The following is a 20,239-nucleotide window of genomic DNA, read 5'->3' as shown; positions in this document are numbered from 1 at the left end:
AGTCATAATAATATTAATAACAACACCAACGATGTAATAGTAATAATAATGATAAATAAATAAAGAGTTGTGCTACTATGTATCTATGCCGCTTGCAGCTGCCCGCTGCAAGTTATAACTAGTCTTAAATCAGTTTTTGATTTTTTCCCAATTTTTTTATTCATATATATTTTTATTTTAAAATATTTTAAGAAATATAGAACAAATATTAATACACTAATAATTACTTCTTTAACTATTAAGTTAAAAATTTTTTTTTAAAAATTGATGAACAATCATTTGGAGCGATATACATTAGTTGACATACTATCATTTCTCAAAAATAAAAGAAGTGACCCATGCAGGGTTTTGGCAAGGAATGGTCGAGGCAGATTGATGAGTTTGATGTGTATATATTATTGAAGTTGAGGCAAAAAATCCGAGGTCCAGAAATGATGCATGTATATCCTATTTTTACAACAGTATTTTTTTTTATAAAATTATTTTATAAAAACAACACTCATTTAAAAAAGAAGGTAATCACTATAGACAAAAGGATCTCACAAAACAGGAATTTTTTTTTTTTTTAGTTCGAATTTGCAACTTGTTCTATGTTTGGTGGCCGGTTGAGATCGAAACTGAAAAGAATTGCAGAGAAAAATCATTGAAAGGGAGGGGAAGGGAGAAACCGTGGGGAAAAAAAACTGTGCATACCTGCCGGTGAGGAATGGGAGTGGTGAGACGACGTTAGCGGTTTGTTAGGACTGGCTCCGACGAATGACGTTGGCTATTTGTTGGAAATACTATAAGAAAATTGCTTATTTGCGACTATTTAATTTTAACAAAATGATTATCTCTAGTTAAAATTAATTATAAATAGTCTTTTAATTATAATAAATTAGTCATAAAAATTCAATTTCCTTATAATAAAATGAAGACGTTGGTTTGCAACAGCGGGAGGGGGAGAAAAAAATTTAACGGACATGCAATTTATGAAATTTCTTTATATGATTCTTTTGTGTCTCTATCATTTCTCTTAAAATAATTAATGTAAAAAATTATATGTACATAAATTGCATGAAAATTGGTAAGATTCTACCATAAAAGACGCTAAGTTACATACACCCGAGGGTTAAGTTATTAAAATAATTTTCATTGCCAGTTCAGAGTCAGATGCTTGCAAGTAAAGCTGAGAGGGACGCGGCTTCGCGTCTCCGCCCGCAACTTATTCAGGCTTCAAGGGACAGCCCATCCCGATTCCTAATTGCATGTGTACGGCTGTACGCGTTATCTTCCGATCCAAGTTTCTATTCACTACAAGAAATTATGATTAATTTATAACAATGAAAAAAATATTAGCAATCAAAATATCTATTTTTCTAGTGAATGAAGTCTCTGATCTCTTTGACACAACTCCATTGTCCAGATCCTATTTCTCCACTTTTATGAAAATGAAAATTTAATTTGGACGCCATGACCTTTGTATCCAGTACTTTTCTCTTCTTCCGAATAATTACTTTGCTGTATGTATTCTGGTATCATTTGTTTTCAGACTCCATCTCCAATAGAAATGATTTAGCATATGTAAATAATTAAATTATCGTACGTAAACAATGCTTTTTTGTTGTTTATGCCAGTGATATTCAAAATAAATAAGGGAGTGTTCCCTTTCCTGCTTGCTTATTGGCATTACCTTTTTCTTATGCTTTTCTTTTTCATTTTTGTTCACTTGTTTTGCTTGATTCTGCGGTGCCCTAAATGATTTTCGCAATAAACAGTTATTAATGGAATTCCTTCTCGACTTTCTGTGAAATTTCCAAATTTTCTTCCTGAAAATTGTTGGACAAATTTTTCTCTCTTGTCCAAACAATTCATGTCACAGACAGAAACCAGCTGGTTGGTGAACTCTGTCAACCGCTCATAGAAAAAGAAGTAATAATTTGTAAGTAAATGGGAAGAAAACTCACTCAGGGCAGTAAGAAAAGATGGAAACCATGTCATCTTCTATTTCATCTCAGCAAAATTTTTACATGCCTGGAAACAAAATCCAAAACCCCAGAAAGAAGAGGAAAATAAATTGAAAATGGACCAAAATACTCAATAAATCACTGAGAGGACGCCAACAAGAAACCAAGCAGCTCACTGGTTGTGACCTTGGGCTTCTGGGGTCTCCTGGGAGTTGGAGATCACTTTATTTTCTTCTGTCCTGGTATCTTCATCTTGATCATCCACTTCCTTTATCGTTGTCTCAAAGTTATCTGCTTTGTCTCCCTTCTTCTTCTGATCACCCTTCTCGACATTCCCATCCCCACAAGTCGCTGCTTTAGCGCACACAGGGGTGGCCAAGAACGTGGGCTTCTCATCCCCAGCCATGATCACCAAGATCTTTTCCTCGTAAACCTTTGGCACCTTACTCTCGGAATCACTCGCATCTTTTCCTTCGCCGCCGCTCTCCAAGTCCGTCTCGCTGCGCCTTTCTCTCTCATCCAGTTGCCCGGCGAGCCTCCAGTAAGAGCAAGCCAAGATCAATAAAGCTAATGCTATCAGACCCAGCATCGCCGCCAGACCTCCGAAGAGGTACGGCACAGGAGAGTTCCACAAAGATGGTGCTGGTGACATTGATGGAGAAGTTTTTGTTGCTGCGCTTGTGCTGGCAATGCTTCTGATATTTCTCCTCTCTCTCTCTCTCTCTCTCTCTCTTAATCAAGAAGCTTTGTGGTTAGAGGAAAGTGGGGGCAATAGAATGCAAGCTTGAGAAGGAAGAGGTAGGGTTCGTATTTATATATAGCTAGAGGCAGATCAACCTGCGCATTTATGTGCTTTTGCTTTTCGTTGAGGTCACGGCCGGATTTGGCCATCCTAATTCTAATTCAATTAATATTAAAACAATGTAGTTTAAATATCTAGTCATGCCCACGAGAGAATTAGATGGAATTCTTCTAATCTAATCTATATTTCTATATACAGACCAGAAATGCTTTGGCTATAATTATATAAAACTCACAAGAATAAAGACCGCATACAACACGCGCTCACACAACACGCTCGTGCACAACACACTCATCCACACACCTACACACATTTTTAATCAAGAGTAATATGTTTCAAATTTGAGTACAAAAAGTTAGCGGTATCAAATCGTGTTAACGTATTGTATTCGTATTATGTTATTTTATGTATATTATATTATACGAGTAAATTCGTATACGATTCGTTAAACTAATCATGTTAAAATTTCAAACCCTAATATGATCTATTAACATAACGGGTTGATACGATACGATCTGTTAGTAAATACTACGAAATAGGTTAATATGACCTGACCCAATTTGTTTATGTAAATGAGTTGAACATATCCGAAATTAACCAATTTGACCTGATTATGTTTAACATAATTTTATATAAATATTAAAATCACAACATTTATAAAAAAGATAAAAAATTAACAACAAATCTAAAATTACAATCCAAACAATAAAAATATCAAAATTAAAATTCTAATAATTTTACTTTTAGGTATAATGGTATAATTGTGACAACTTTCTTAACTGGTTGACTCGTTATCAACCTGTTAAATAATTGTGTCTTAACAGGTCAATCCGTTTTGACTCAAACCTACTATCATCGTGTTGTATTAACGGGTCATGTTACATATTGTTGTCCCTATGAAAAGTAAATTTACTTCAAGAAACTTAAGATTATAATATATATATATATATATATATTTAAAAAAAAAGCGATACTTTGAAAGTTTAATAACTAAATATTTTGTACATGTTGGAATATTTATATACGTTGTTCTGATCAAAACTCGAGAGTACATAGGACGCCCGATTCGTTTAAAATTTGTATCCGCTATCTGCGCACTTGATTATGTGCTCCTTTGGATGGTCATGAGACTGTAGAGCTCAGATGTATTGCACCAATTAATGATGTATGATGGCCTGAGAGCGACGTCCCTCTGATCGACTAGCTATCTGGTAATTAACGAAATCAAATCTCCAGAAATTTTGTTTCATTTGGAGCCCTTGTGCTATATATATTTCATGTGATTCATGATTTTCTAATATTTTCTATAATAATATATTCAGAAAAAAATTCGTAGCTGATCAATATTTATCTGCATAGAATTAATTGCTGTGCCTCGTGATAATATATGAAATACATGATCAGCTGCTAGCTCATGCGCATATTGCACCAGAAGAATGAATATGATGGTTCACCTAACTACATAAATATGATGTCTGTCTTTATAGGTATTCAACCTTCATTTAAATGGAGATAAATAGGTTGCTTGGTCTATACATAAGTACTGCATGAAAAAAATGAATGAGTTGTCGAGCCATGGGGCCGCCTGGATATTAATGTCTTTGCAAATTGCACTGATTAAATGGTGGCAGCGCATGCACTACTACTAATCTTTAGAGAAAAAAGAGTGCAAGCTGTGATCATAGAGAATTAAAGCAATTATAAAAAGTAATCCACGTTCTTCCTTTTCCAGATTTAAATAAAGGGATCATCAGGTATTATTTTTGTTGGCGATATCATCATATCTCATGTTGTTAATGGATCGAATAATTGAATTATTCCCACCAATACCTGTCCTAATTAGAAAGAGTGGAATCCATGAGTCATGACATATATATATATATATCTTTGGCCATGGTGCCCTATAAATTATATATTAATGTTACCTTAGGAAAAAAAATACATACATATATACATATATATATATATATATACACATGATATCTTAATTGCGTCAGATTAATGTTTGCTGCTCGATCTAGTTTAATTTCAATGCGATGGATGATATGTTGGTACAGTGAAATTAAGCACTAAGCAAACATAAAGTGGCAACAAAGCTAGCTAATACTATTTTCCTCTATCTTCATCATTTGCTTTACGATTTTGATTTCATGGTGTTTTTATTTTTATTTTTTCTTTTTCATTGCATTGTGTTTTTTTAAGTTTTCAAAAAAATATTTTTAATTAGGAGGCATATTGGGATAAGATATTTTGATCAAATTTTCAGTTCAATCACTATATATATATATATATATATGGGCCTATGGCCCCCACCATAGTAGACACCAGTAGTTCACACGTACAGTATAAGATGGAGGGCTAGCTTGGGCCCAAAGCTAGCTTTCAATATACAATCTTCAACAGTGCGATACATGATATCCTCATCTTCCGGCCATTTCAAACGACATCGATATCGAAACTAAAACAATATAATCAGTATCATGATGAACGTTTCCTATGATCGATGTTCTATTATTTTTTGTAATTCCCTGACTCTTTAGAGAGGGGACAGGAAAGTAGGAGAAAAATTGATCGAACATATTAATAATAGGGCATTTTGCTGCAGATAGATACATAGTGCCCCAGTAATAATACCCACCACGACCACCCAGTACTTTATGCTTTGCAATTGCTACCCTCTCTGCCTGGCCAGCAGGCCAGCCCCATTGCTGCATTTGGCCATTGCATGGCCCCTCTTATCTCTATATTGGGAGTTTATCACGCCTACAACTACGTAACCGAGATCAGGGTCCGAACCTTGGGGATCAGAGGTGTGCATGCGCGCTCTGATCAATTTGGGCAAGCGTGTGTTAATGGGCCCCATATTCCATTAATGTTTTCCACCAATATGCAGGTATGTAGGTTTAAGGGCGATTCCATTTGATAGTTAGGAATCTAGCGATGAATAGAAATAGTAAGAATAATGTCCACACATATATGCTATATAATAAATGAGAAATGAAAGGGCATGCAATCTCATTGATGGCAAGCTAGTGACTTTACAGTCTGATTAACATGGGACCGGATCATGAGAGAGAGAGAGAGAGAGAGAGAGAGAGAGAGAGAGAGAGAGAGCCTTATCTGCAATATATGTCTATTCTTTTGCAATATTCTGTTATACGTTCTCGTTTCAGGGTGTAGTCAATTCCTTTGCGGTAGCACAAACTTTTGCTGGTTAATCTGTTATCTGAATTTCTTGTATAGCTGTTCTTCTAAGATTACCGAACAGCTTCGAATCTTTTTCTCTTTGGGAGCGTTTGAAGTATGTGGTTTTCATACAAGCGCGCGGAGCAAGATCTTGCTTTAATCTCTTGCTATCTAGCTAGATTCCTGATGATGCAGCGGTTCATATATATATATATATATATATATAATATTATACATGGTCCCGGATCAGATTTTTAATTAAGGATCTATATATAAAAAGAGGCTAGACAGGATTAACGTGATTCCCCGTCATGTCCATGGGTTCCCTCCAACACTCGATCTGTGAATTACATGAAGGATGCCTTTTGAGAGAGAGAGAGAGGACTCTGCAGATTAAGGTGTTGTTCTTGATCTTCTGCCCTTAATATCGGCATATATAGCTAATGTATAGCATAGTCCAGTCATGTGTTGCACCTGATCGATCTCCATCGATCTCACAACCATAATTTGTGTCTGACTTAGTACATAATCCGATTGAGCTAATTGGTACTTAAACTCAATTTCTTTTTTAATTTTAATTTTAGTCACAAAGTTATGATATTGGTAGTCAATAGTCATTAAATATCTCTCTTTAGTTACAAATTAATCAACTCGATCTGCCTGCAGCCCTAGCTAGCTAGGTAGCCTAGGTTAGCTAAAATAAGATCAGATGGAGAAGAATATCGTATCTAATATTAATGCATCATAATCATATTTACGATGTTATATATATTGATATATATATTTATTTTGACACTAACGGTGGTTGTTGATATATATGACCACACTTCAATTCTCTAATTTTAATTTAAAGGTCAGCATTCTAACTAATCTTAGTTGACAAAAAGAGACGCATATATGGATAGAATCTGTATCAAGAAAGAAGAGAGACAGAGAGAGCGAGAGAGGCACCTGTTCCCACTCCATGCCCCTTCCATTATAATTTGGTAGGTAGATCCACGAGCCAAGCCAGGTTCCATTTATTTATGCTTCTAAATTGATAGAAAAATCCTATAAATTATATTTTCATCATTCTTTTATCTTACTATAATGAAGTGATATATATTGTTCTATCAACTTTTAAATTTCTTTTTTCAAAAGATAAAAAAATGATCTAAAATTGATAATAAAAATGTTTAATTTTACATAATGAGAGTGTAATTTATAACATTACTCAAATCTAGACGGATAAATCACAAGTGAGATTTTTGCTATGACCTACGGATTTCTTAAAGTCCCAAAAGTCTTATGGGTTTTTTACTAAACTTGCGTTCCACATATTTTTGCCTTTTAATCTTGTTGACAGTCTTTTTGGCCTTTTGATAATTAAGATTATTATAAAAAAATGATAAACACATGTCACTAACAATGCCGTGACGTTCATTTGCTTGTTTCTTATTGGTTAATGTATACTTTGGATTTGAATGCTATTTTCTTTTTTCAAAAAAAAAATCAGTTTACAAGGCTTAATCTTTTTCATGATTAATGTCAATAGGATGATGATACCATAGGGATCAGGCACAGTGAAATGTGTACCATTTTGGCAACAGAAGATAAAGAGATCGATATTATTCAATTGATAATGATAAACTTACCACTCTTTTATTATTATTTTATCATTTGTAATGTATTTATTTTTTATTATTTTTTTTAAGTATTTTTTTAACATTCTTAGTCATTAAGAAAAAATTTTAAAAATATATAATTTTAGTGATAGTCACTTGTTTAATCATTAAGTAAAAGAAAAATTATTTAAAAAATTAAAAAATTAAAAAAAATAATAAAAGAGTAATAAGGTTACAATTATTCTTATTTTAATATCAGAAGCCTTGTGTTCATATTTGAAGAGGGAAAAAGGACATAAAAAAGAAAAAAGAAGAAGAAAGAAAAAGCCACTAATTATAGACGGCTCATAATGTCGATCCATTTGCATGCATAGGAACTAGGAAGCCTTTTATGTATCTGTACTTTACAATCAGTTGGAGCCCCCAAAGTCCAAGCCCAAAATGAATCGAAGGAGCCCCCAATCCGTCTGACATCCAATAGGAATAGCTCAGATAAAGCTCTGAAACAGCAGTCAACCATCTCAGTCCTCAACACTTCTTTCTTAAGTTCACTTCCCCCTTCCTCCCAAGAAAAATTTTGCAACTTAACAACACACCTTGTTATCGAACGGATCGCCCTTGGGAAAGCGACCGAGCTGCTTGGTTTTTCTTGCGTAGTTGCAAACTCTCAGAACTCAAGGCAGAGAAGGCATGGGACAACATCAGGTATATAGAACATGAACATTCTCGATCGTATCCTTCAACTTCAAGGAGACGATCACTCGGATTTTTTTATTTTCACTTTCTTACGGATTCTTTCTTTCTATTTAAAAACAAGAATATTTCGTTTAGTCTGCTACTCTGTACTTCGTTTGTTTAGATTATAAGAAATGAACGACGAATTACCAAGTATTGGGTTCAGTGTCTGTGGACTGTAGAGTGGCTGAACTATAGCCTTAACCGAGCCTTGTCTCCTGTTAAGTGCTGAACAAAATTCAAGCCGCTGTGAGGGGCAAATTTTTATATGAATTATGTCAGAATTGCTTGATGAATATGAAAATGATGCCGTTTGAATTAAATAAGCCTGAGAAATTTGTAGCAACATTGAAGGATGATTATAAAAGGTTTGATTTTTATAAATCTGTTTCTCTGCACAAAATGTTTACAATTGGTGGGTAGCTAAGATTTTGAAAGACCACCGCTTTTACTTTTTAACTGTTTCCTTTAACTTTGTACTCAGACTAAGCCCTGCAATTCCGATTAAAAAAAAACTTTCCATTTTTCCTCTTGAAGATGATTTAGGGTAGGTGAACGTCTTTACCTTTTTGGTTTCTTGGATTATAAGGAAGTGAGTTGAGATGAGATGAGATGAAAGTTGAATAAAATATTATTAGAATATTATTTTTGTTTTGAGATTTGAAAAAGTTGAATTGTTTATTGTATTTTGTATGAAAGTTTGTGAAATTTGTAATAATTAGATGAGATGAAATGAGATGAGTTGGGATGAGTTTTGAATCCAAACCTCCCCTAAGTTTTTATTACATAATGGTTTCTGTTACATACCACTCTTGCAAACGAAGCCTTTTGTTACTACTCGTTTCTAATTTTTTTAATCACCATATTTGTTTCTTTATGAATCGGTACTGATATGTCAACTGAACTGGACATTTCAAGATAATGGAAACCAGGAAAACCCCACACCTGTGCATGGCTTCCACAGTTGGCATAACATTCCATCATTCCTTATCTAATATATGCCCTCTTATTTTTAGGATTAGCGCAGGAGAGGGGCTTCACAAAAGATGGCTAAATCTGGTGCCACTTGAGGTTTATTCGAACTAAGTTAATATGGAGGATCCCTCAATGAATACTTGTAACAAAGAAGTGAAAAAAGGTAAGGTATCCTTGTCACCTTATGCATTCTAAATCTCATGTAATAGTAGCTGTGTGATGATGACTGAATATCCTAAATTGGTGTACGCTACCAGAATTTTGCTTGCCAGAAAATTCTTTGACTCAATCAAATTTGTTTAATATTCTTGCATTGGTGTGTTTATCATGTACGTACTAAATGAGGGTGCTTTGGTATATGACTTCTTATCTTTTCTATTTATGGCAACCACATCCACTTTGTTGATTATGTTACGTATGCTATTGCTATTCTCGATTCTTTTCTCTATTATGATTGTAGATGTCTTGGCTTTAACCTGTGGAAAGGAATACAGTAGGTCATATTAAATTATTACTGAACCCCTCGGGGTTGGCTCTCATGGTAAAGGCCGTGGTCTTGGTGGCATGCTCCCTCTAGATCTAAGGTTGGAATCCTTTTGGGTGCAAACAATTTATAGGGGCTATCGGACTGGGGAGACTTCCTCTTAAATTATCTGAGATGCACTTGTGGAAAACTCCTTGCCGAGGGCTTGTGCACCGCTGGGATTAGTTAGGACTTTGTTTTCAAACACCCAGTGTCAATAAAAAAAATTTATTACTAGATAGACTATTAACACCTATTGACTATTTGTTGTAGATTAGTTCAAAGATTTACCCACTAATAAGAAAAGTGAATGGGCATACTTTCCAAACTGAAAACATTTGCCTTGTATGGGCTTCAACATTTGATTTCATTTGTGTATGGGCTTCAACATTTACCTTGTATGTGTCTGCTGCATGTTATATTTGTGACAGTACATTGCATACAGGCAAGGACATTGATGAACGGTACCCCCAAGAAACAAGATTATAGTTTTCTGTCTTTGTGAGGTTTTTTGATCTTTGAAATATTGGATGCAAAATGGCATTATCATTCCTCTGTCTTTCTAATTCACTTTCCAATGTTAGATTATTTTTATTTTTTTGGTTCATTCAATCTAATCTCCTGAAAATTTAAGGTACTGATAGTGTATGTGAATCCCCCTCCCCCTGGTCTCGTGTTTTGATGATAAATTAAGAAGGCACAACGGCCAAATCAGGCAACAAGAATGCAAAATTGTTAAGATTGGTGGAGGAGAGAGCATTGTCAATGGAAAAGAAAAAGAAGCAACATGGGTCTCTAGTCCCTTTTGTTCCCCAAGATTGCATCTCCAACATTCTTGTTCGACTTCCTCTCGACTCTCTTCAGAAGTCAAGGTTTGTTTGTAAGCCATGGTATACCATAATCAATAGCCCCTTATTTATCGATGCTCATCTCGGTCGATCTGAGTCTGTTTTGATTTTTCTATCGTCAAGTAAAAGAGAGAGTCTCTACCCTTTTCCTATGGAATCAATCCCACCAGAGAAACCAAATACCATTTCGGTTGAAGAGAAATGTCTTCAGACAGAATGCACCCCTGTTTTTGGGCTGCTAAATATCAGCCCCAATTTAAAGTCTTATATCCAGTGCTTGGAAATTAATGGTGGAAAGAGCAAAATCAGAGAATATAATATAAGCTGCTTGGGCAGTATTAGGGCTACTTGCAATGGTCTAATCTTGCTTGATAACAAACTGAAGAAAGGACTAATAGTAATGAATCCTGTGACCAGGAAGTTGACTGCACTTCCTCTGGGTACTTTATTTTCTCCTCACAATGAATCTTATGGCATCGCCTTAAACAGTGCTACTGGTGAATACAAAGTGATACACTTGTTTCGAGATGAGTTGGGTTTCATCGGTTGTGAAATCTTAATTCTTGGTACAAAATTATGGAGAGGGGCAAATGGACCTTCTTTTGGACATGTTAGCTGGTTTGGCTACATGCCTGTTTCAGCAATTGGAGCTTTGCACTGGATTCCTCATGTTGATCGTAGTGATTACATAGTGTCTATGGATGTGAACGAGGAAAAGTTTCATACAACGCCACTCCCAAAAAGTTGCAGGACTCATGATAGGGTTGTCGAGATGGGTGGTTTCTTAAGTTTTGTCACTCATGAAGGAGTGAAGCAAATAGACATTTGGGTCTTGAAGGGCTTAAGCGAATCTTGGACAAAGCAATATTGTATCACAAAGGGTTGTAAAATGGATATGGTTCCCCTTTTCAGTTTAAGGATTAAAGGGGATATGATTTTCAAGAGGGACAAAGATGGATCACTTTATGCTTATGACTTCCAGCGCCAAGTGATGGCAAAAGTTGAGATGGAAAAGGGATGCTTTCCATTGTCTTGTTTATTCCTACCTCATGTCAATAGCCTTGTTTCTTGGTCTAACCGGGAGAGAGGTCAGGATGCATGATTGATCTGTTCCTTCATTGGGTTCAAATCAGCAAATTTATGGTATGTACTATGAATTCCATATAATCACTACATCTACACTCTTTTTGTACTTATTTTTTTTCATGTTTTTGCGATTACCATGATCTTATGCGTGTATATAGTGCTTGAAAAGTATGATATCAACGAAGGCAGGTTTAGATAGTTTCTTTCTTATACGTGGATGTTCTTTTCTTCTTCTTCTTCTTTTTTAATCGCATGATGCCTGTGCCGATATTGTTTTTTTCCTCTATTTTATTTCCATGACTGGCACGAGGCTATAGCACTATTGAGTATGGATTGTGGGATAACAGGATTCTTCAGTAGGCTTATGGTTTCAATTGCTGGGAAACGCCCCAATCATTGGCTTGGTTTCATTTAGTTTAATGACAGTATCAGAAATAAGGAACCCTGTGGCTTCGTATGTTATAAGTGATAAACAGCTCAGGGCGATGTAAATTGTAAACAGCATTACTTGGTTTGAAATTATTGAAACTCTGGAGTTGCGGAGACCAATTTCGCCTCTTCAGTACCTTTCTTTTTGGGTGTGTGAAATGAAGATTCAATAAAGCAGGAGTGGCAACAGAAATAATACAGAGAGAGTCCTGGAACATAATGTGATAAATCCATAGTCCACAGTAAAGCATACAGGATACCACCTTCCTCATCCTAATAAGAAACAAGAAATAGTTAAAATGAACATAGGTAGTGCAGTATCTGCCTTCAACGACCATCATTCCCCAATAACGCGTTCGTTCGATCTATCTGCTCGTCTTCTTCTTCTTCTTTCTGTTTTTTGAAGTGTGATCCACCCAGGAATTAAGCTCATTCAAATGTAGCCATTCCGGGCTTTGGGGGATTAACGAGAAAAATATCAAGCAGTTGGTCAATGGTTGTGTACTTGTAATCTGAATAGAGACTCGAGGCTTCGATGTCTTCCTCCCCTAGTTCATAGTTCATCAGGTCGCCATTTATAAATATGCTGTGAAGGATAGACAGCGGTATGTCCTGCGGAGGTGGTACGGCTGCAACAACCATGAAAATTTGAGAGAAAGGAAGGGGGGGGGGGGGGGGGGGGGGTTGTGGTGGAATTCCATTAGCAAGTTTTTCTAACGCTTAGTACTACACATTATTGAAGTGGTCCTACAATGACAAAAAAGCACTGGCGTTCTAACCTTTTTATGTTTATAAATAGGTTGCACTATAAACGCTATCTTAACACACAAAAGAGCCATGTCATTGATACCAAAAGAAAGGGGTTTTAATAACTTGATAAAGGCATGTTTATGGGGTTTAAAAAGAGTTGTATATCTATCATTTCTCAAAAATAATTTTGTTTTACATTTAAGACGATATCGAGAAACTTGAAGTGCAGAGCTTGTACATACTCTTAGAAAGCTTTACTATTTCTTCCTCCGGAATTTGAACCCTATTAAAACTCCGACCAGTCTTCTTCTCCCAAAGTGAAATCAATTCGAGCTGTGACACGATGTTTTTCTCGGGTCGATAAATGACAAGACGGTTGCATGCTCTTGGATCATTAGCCACTTTGATTGTATATATTGCGATATCTTCTTCATAATTCAGCACAGCTGAACATAACATGATCATCAGAAAATTGTATAAAACAAAGAAGATGTGTACTGTTTCAAAATGTTTGGAAAAATGAAAGTTTAGTAATGGACATGTTCATATACTATACATTTTGCTTGACCAGTTCCATATACGGCAATATCATCTCCTTGCTCATGAGGATGAAGCAAAATATTGACAAAGTATGCACCAAAGCAATTTGCAGACACAAATGTGTAAGGAATCCCAGCTGCCTCTACGACCCTTCTAATCTTTCGTTTTTTATCAAGGAAAGCTTCAAAAGGTGGTAGAGGGGATATCCTGTCTTCTTCACATCCAAAATCTGACGGAAGGAACCTCTAGGGAATACAATATTCATGATTCAATAGAACGTTAAGATTATCTTCAATAAAATTTATTTATTTCATTTATGGCCGAATAGTTACCTTGATATTACCAGCAACTTTGATGGCATCTATAATTTTGAGTTGGTCAAGAACTTGAGGGTATGCCAGTGTAGATATCACAATATCCATTTTTCGAAGTATCGATACAATCTTATCGAGCTCGTTCAGCTCTCCCTGCATGTTGACTCAATTTAACCTCATCATGTTCTGGGCGTTAACATCTTGTTGCTACTAATTAATTTGCATATATGTTTAGCTAATTTATGCATACACATGTAGTGTGTGTTTGAGAGAGAGAGAGAGAGAGAGAGAGAGAGAGAGAGAGAGCAAACTTGGAAAAAGACGGCGCCCATAGACTGCAACTCGTTGCGGTTCTGAATATTTGAAGGAGAGGTATTGGGAGAGATGGGACGAGCATAAATATAAGTTGGATGGCCTAAGAGGATGCTTGCCTTCACCATGTACTTCCCTATGTATCCCGTTCCCCCAAATATCAAGATTTTGCTCTTCATGATCTCTTTCTCCATTGCTATATATATATATATGAGCTCGATCTCTGATGTTGATCTTCTTCTTCTTCTTCTTGAGCTCTTTCTTCCTTCTTGTTGAGTTATAGCATTTAGGTTTGTGCCATATGTAATATTTATAGTACTACTAGCACATATGAGATGGCTCTTTTTATTATCACGTATTTCTAATAAATAAAAATAATAAAATGAAATGTACATATCATTTCTAGCGGAAGAAAATAAAGATTTAGAAAAAATTTAATTATTATTTATTTTCTTTTTATCTTATTATGTAATATTAGATAATAAATTTATAAGTAAAATATAATAAATAATTTTTAATAATTTAATATCATATTATAAAATGACAGAAGAATAATAAATAATATTATTCAGGACGATATAGATCCTGTGACCAACGTACGTACATGTATAAATATATATATAGTAATGTTACATACAGTCATTTTTACGTACTTCTTATGCACTCCATTGATATGATTGGTTGGATTAATTTTTTTTTAATATACAACCAATCATATCACTAAAATGTACAAAAAAAATTCGTAAAAATAACTGCATATAAAATTTTCCATATATATATATACACACACTGACGACTAGTATCAGAAATTGTCTACACAGGACAGTACTACTCGGGGGTCTTTCGGTCCCATTAGATTTTTGTGTGATTCTGCTGCGCCTGCACCAACACGTGATTCTGTTCCATATTTCACTTTCTTCATTATCGATGGTGGTAAACGTCGATTCTGCATGCATCTCCAAGAGGCAAAAAATCACCCAAAATGTACACGTCGTACACTTGGAAATCTTATTCAAACTATTCATAACACGTTATAATAACAACATTTGTACCACATGAATAGTATCGAAATCAAAGTATTGTTTATCACATCATCATCAATAATTTCTACATAATTTTTATCGAACGGTGCTGCTTTTATAGAGGGTGTCCACTGAAAGCTCCACCGAATAGACAAGATGATTTTTATCTGTTTATTTTATTTTATTTTTATCTTTTTAATTATATTTTTAAATTTATTAAATTTTTTTAAAAATAAATAAAAAACTTATAAATTTTTATTAAAAAAAAGAAAAAGAACCAGTGACCATCGGTGACCACCATCTGTGGCCTAAGCAATTTCCATTTTTACATATTGAGAGAAATGAAAAAGTATATATTAGTTTGATGGCTAATGGCACCTTTTATTTTCTACAAAATTATAGATCCAAATTTGCTAAGAAGATTTAGCCCAACTGTGAATTCCTAAATCAAATTTTATGCAATAAATAAATAAATGACTTCCTAATTGGCAGAAATCATGTTCTACATAAGATCACATGACAAGATTCAAATTTTTTTTATAATTTTGATTTAGGTTTTGGTTTTGTTTCTTTGATAGATCTAAACTTGTGCTTTAGACACATTTGTATATTTTTCTTTTGGTTTCCTTTTGTATAGTCGATGGATGTTTATATGTTATCTTAATGAATGATGACGCACATATAAACAAATGATGCATATATTGTATTGAAAAATGTTGTCTATCTTAGGATCTTTTGTCATATTGTTTTACATAGCGAAAAAACAGATTCCAGAGTGGACCCCACCCAAACATAAACTCGTGGTTCTGCCATTGCATGCTATAACTCTGCCATGTTTTGATAATTCATAACATTGGTGTCCTCTCGAAATGACAGCACATGAACGAGATAAGCGTTTCTAAATGCTATCGTCAAATTCTAGATCGATCGATCGATCGATCTGCAGTCTTTGTTCTTGATGATGATAGATGTGATTTAAATTTACTGTAGTGTAGAGACAATATTATTGAATTATTTTACCTTCACCTGCACGTCAACAATTTATATACAAGAAGGGAAGTGCCACGTCAACAATATATATATATAGGAAATCTACAAAAACTAAGTTTAAATAAAAATTATTAACTTAAATTAAATATAATATTTTTATTTAATAAATAACAAATATGATGAGTGGATGATGTTTATTTCTAGTACAAATTTTTATTATATAATAATAACAAAATCCAATTCACCATTATTATTTTGAATATTCTCCTAATTAATCATCCCTAATCTGCATTAAATTATTAAAATTCTTCACTTAACTGTCAAGCTTACAAGAAGATAAATGAAAGAATGATAGTTAAAAAAGGAGGGTTTTCAAAAACAGAGTAGGTTGGGAGACTGATTTGATTAAGAGAGAGGCTAATTGGGGTAGCTTTGTAGTTGATTGAGTGTCAGGATTAGTTTCGTCAGAGAAGCTTTGTACTTGATTGAGTTTTAAGTAATGATACAGTGTGTTTTTATTCAAAATAAAATAAAATAAAATAATAATAATCAATTGAGTTAAACAACACATTCTTAACGTTGAATCCAACACGACACAATACAATACAATACAATAAATGATATGCTCAAATCCTGCTGAATCTGTTTTGTCTCCTACTGTTTAACTTGTCGTCATCGTCATTTTTCTTTTTTTCTTTTTTATTGGGCCGATTAGATGACACGTTAGCAATACACACGCCATACACCATTTGGAATCCTAACAAAACATGTGTACTATGTTCTAATTATGGAAAAGGGAAATCACATCACAGATTGATAAGAGAAAAGATGCTTTGGAATGTAGTTATTTTTCTCTTAATAACGATGGCTATGCAAGACTTTTAATTATTTATTTATTATACTAGTAGTTGGGCAACATCCAAGGGACGTTCATCCAGTGTATAAAAATATTATTTTTATTAAGGAAAAAATTTTGAATAATAATGTAATATTTTTAGAAAAAATATATATAAATTCTAACGTCAAATAGTAAGATAAACTTAAATCAGTTTTAAAGCATTTAGAATTTATAAAAAAAAAAAAAAATCTTGAAACAAACATGTGCAGTACAGGAGATAAACTGTTAACAGTAAAGGAACGTGCATAGCACGTTTTCTTAATTTAATAAAGCGATTATTTTTAAAAAGTAACATAATTTTTATAAAGAAATAAAATACTAAGGTTTTTATAAGATATTATTATTTGATTTTAATGTTTCATAATGAATTTAAATTGATAAATAAATAATATTTTATTAGGATAATTGTATTCGTAAATGTAGTTGGTAAATAGATTTAAACTTAATTATTTTACATTTCTCTTTGTTTATATAAGGAATGAATAAAAATTTTAAATCACATAAATAAATTGATATATAAATTATAATTTATATAAAAGATCATATATATATAATAGAATATAGAATATATATTTATATAATTTATATAGATATATATAATAGAATATATATATATATATATATAGATATCTAATATACCTCATAAATAAATGATCATCAATGCATAGGTTACAGGATCATGCATGCTGCATGAATTTTAATAATTATGAATTTATTCATAAGTGATTGGGGAGAGAGAGATTAAAAAATTAAGAACTTCTAAGAAGAGAGAGCCACTTTAATTTATTTATGTAACTAACGGCGTTAATTTTAACGGTAAAACAACAAAAACCGTTAAACCAATAAAATTCCGTTAGATAGCCACTTTATATATATAAAGATATATATATATATATATGTAATGATGAAACATACATTCTGGAAGTGAGGGAGGGAGGGATCAGATCCATAAAAATACCGTTTGGTTGGTTTCCTTTTGAGAGCTAATAAAATGCCCTTGAATAGGTTCATTTAAGCGAGTCATGGGGCTCACATGGCCTGGTCCATGGACATTGGAGATTATTCTTAATTTGGGCTCCAGCAACTATCATATATAACCCATAAATAACATGTACATATTGAAGCCTAATAACGAGTTATCTATAGACTACAACAACAGCTTAATCTTCAATCACCTTGGTTATAACATAAGATACGAGGTTGGGGGTTGTGGTGTTTTGATTTCTAGGCAAACCCTTCAATTTCTTTAAAGAGCTCCCAACACACGCCTTCAACTAAGAATTTTATGCAAGTACACTGAGTTAGTTGGAGGGAAAATTTGTAACATACGAACTTAGAATAAGATTTTAGATTAATTCAGTTAGAATTTATTTATTTATGTTATTATTTTATTTATTCATTTTATTATTTACTTATTTTGTTATCATATGCTTATAATTATTTATTTGTTAAATGAGATAATAAACCAGATTAATTAGAGTTTTAAGGTGGTTTCCTTTATTTTATATTCTCTGTTATTATCGAATAGGTTTAAAATTTTTTGAAAAGATTCTAAAATCAGAACCAAATCAAATCTAACTAATCTCCTGAAAACTCACGTAAAACCCTTTCCCTCACCTTTATAAAATCCCTCAGATTAATCATTCATAAATTTAGTCGACAAAGAGGAAAAAATACACATACCAGCCCAACGTAACAACTCCTATAAACCTAGAAAACCACTTTCACAGCCAACCGAGGCAACCAACTTGCCAGAAATTGCCATAGAAAGTGCCGACCAGCCCATTCCCCTCGAACCTACTCCCTTCCAGTAAGCCCACGCCGGAATCTTCTCTCTCCCTCCATTCTTTGTTTTGGTTTGATAGATCTCTCTCTCTCTCTCTCTCTCTCTCTCTCTCTCTCTCTCTCTCTCTCTCTCTCTCTCTCTCTCTCTCTCTCTCTCTCTCTCGTATCGCACCACCTTTTCTAGAAGGCCAGTAGCATTGCCGGTCACTTTCAGCCATCCCGAGCCGTCGTTGCCTCAGTTTTCTCTTGGTAAGCATCGCACGGTCTTTGTTTCTTTTTCTGTTTGGTTCTAGACTTTTAATGATATGTATGTGAGCCATTCCCGTAAGTTTTGCCTTTCATTTTAATTGTTTTGTTCCAGATTTCCCAAAAATCCCCTTCATTACTACCATAATTACTTGTAAAGCTCTTTGATCCTTAGCTTATACCCTCCTGAACATAACCAGATTCTTTTATTACAATGGCCTTTGGGCTTTAAGCCTTTTGACCAAGAGTTTTCCTTTTAAGGGTATTGGGCCTAGTTTTTTTATAAACCTATTAGACTTAGTTTTTAACTGGACTTGTTTAATTTGGGTAGGCTCGCTTTACCGTTCTATTTTCAGAAAATATTTATTATTTTAAATAAGTTGATTTTATAATTAGCATATTGTTTAATGTGAGTTGATGGTATTTACTGTTTTAGTGTTTTGAGCGGGCTGTTTTACTTAAATAAATATTTTAGTCATAGACTTGTTTTTATAGAAAATGTTTAATTTAAGCATACCCTTAAAGTATTCTTTTATATTGTTTCAGCTTATTATCTTAGTTCATATTCCAATTAACTTTTAAATAGTTTTTATAAAATTATTAAGTTATACGTTTACACAGAATATTAAGTAATATGATATGAGTTTTGAAATAATATTATTTTATATAATCTTTTTATATTTGAATATTTATTAAATTATCTCTATAGTAAGATTTTAAGTAACTAGATTGTTACAACACATTTTCTAGAAAGTTTAGTAACGTCTAGTACCTCTTATAGGCCATGAGCTACGACGTAAGATTTCGGAAGCAGCGCTAAGAGGTAAATAGTATGATCATATAAATGTATGCATAATGAAAATATTATAATTAGGTATGATAATATGATATGGTTTTGATGATTATCTACATTGCGCTAAGAGCCAAGTTAAGGTTAGATCGCTTTCACGAACTTCTATGAATTACGATGATTTACATGAAAATAAACTTATATATACTATTATGGATTGTTGATTGATAGATTGAATGTTACTAAAATCACATGGAAACCATGTTATGATCATATAATAATTTAAGATAAGTATGCTATGAATTTGCTATATTCATGAAGTACTTAAACAATGTATGCCATGTATTGTTCATGCAATAACTTAAGTCAAGCATGCCATGTAATAAATAGCCAGATCATGTATGCCATGTTTATGTAGTTCTCAGATCATGCATGGCATGAAATGTTATAAAATGTTT

The 20,239-nt window shown here is 33.5% G+C and overlaps 3 protein-coding genes across 4 annotated transcripts; 1 reads left to right on the top strand and 2 right to left on the bottom strand.

Moving 5' to 3' along the window:
- Positions 1-1,955: 1,955 nt before the first annotated feature.
- On the bottom strand, positions 1,956-2,736 carry LOC122318145 (protein GLUTAMINE DUMPER 2-like). Its single transcript, XM_043135325.1, has one exon. The coding sequence runs from the start codon at positions 2,596-2,598 to the stop codon at positions 2,119-2,121; it is 480 nt and encodes a 159-aa protein (XP_042991259.1). The 5' UTR covers positions 2,599-2,736; the 3' UTR covers positions 1,956-2,118.
- A 5,299-nt stretch (positions 2,737-8,035) lies between these two features.
- On the top strand, positions 8,036-11,915 carry LOC122318396 (F-box protein CPR1-like). Of its 2 annotated transcripts, none has more exons than XM_043135693.1 (3): positions 8,036-8,243; positions 9,290-9,411; positions 10,469-11,915. In XM_043135693.1, the coding sequence occupies exons 2-3, from the start codon at positions 9,366-9,368 to the stop codon at positions 11,719-11,721; spliced, it is 1,299 nt and encodes a 432-aa protein (XP_042991627.1). In that variant the 5' UTR covers positions 8,036-8,243; positions 9,290-9,365; the 3' UTR covers positions 11,722-11,915. The 2 variants fall into 2 exon arrangements, with proteins under 2 accessions (XP_042991627.1, XP_042991626.1); XM_043135692.1 differs by having other exon boundaries at positions 10,466-11,915.
- Positions 11,916-12,315: 400 nt separating this feature from the next.
- LOC122318397 (eugenol synthase 1-like) lies at positions 12,316-14,343 on the bottom strand. The gene is made up of 5 exons (XM_043135694.1): positions 14,050-14,343; positions 13,757-13,891; positions 13,441-13,669; positions 13,127-13,330; positions 12,316-12,763 (listed from the first exon to the last, which is right to left on the bottom strand). Exons 1-5 carry the CDS (start codon positions 14,242-14,244, stop codon positions 12,564-12,566), a joined length of 963 nt encoding a protein of 320 aa, XP_042991628.1. The 5' UTR covers positions 14,245-14,343; the 3' UTR covers positions 12,316-12,563.
- Positions 14,344-20,239: the final 5,896 nt, after the last annotated feature.

This window comes from Carya illinoinensis, chromosome 8 (genome assembly GCF_018687715.1).
Source record: "Carya illinoinensis cultivar Pawnee chromosome 8, C.illinoinensisPawnee_v1, whole genome shotgun sequence".
Taxonomy (NCBI): Eukaryota; Viridiplantae; Streptophyta; class Magnoliopsida; order Fagales; family Juglandaceae; genus Carya; species Carya illinoinensis.
The sequence above is the reverse complement of the archived record's forward strand: the minus strand, read 5'-3'. Positions and strand labels throughout refer to the sequence as shown.

Coding starts and splice junctions, on each gene's coding strand:
- LOC122318145 (XM_043135325.1), bottom strand. CDS start 2,598: ATGTCACCAGCACCATCTTTGTGGAACTCTCCTGTGCCGTACCTCTTC.
- LOC122318396 (XM_043135692.1), top strand. CDS start 9,366: ATGGAGGATCCCTCAATGAATACTTGTAACAAAGAAGTGAAAAAAG. Junction 9,412..10,465: donor TAACAAAGAAGTGAAAAAAG/GTAAGGTATCCT, acceptor TGATAAATTAAG/AAGGCACAACGGCCAAATCA.
- LOC122318397 (XM_043135694.1), bottom strand. CDS start 14,244: ATGGAGAAAGAGATCATGAAGAGCAAAATCTTGATATTTGGGGGAACG. Junction 13,331..13,440: donor TGGAACTGGTCAAGCAAAAT/GTATAGTATATG, acceptor TGTTATGTTCAG/CTGTGCTGAATTATGAAGAA. Junction 12,764..13,126: donor AATAGTAAAGCTTTCTAAGA/GTATGTACAAGC, acceptor TGGTTGTTGCAG/CCGTACCACCTCCGCAGGAC.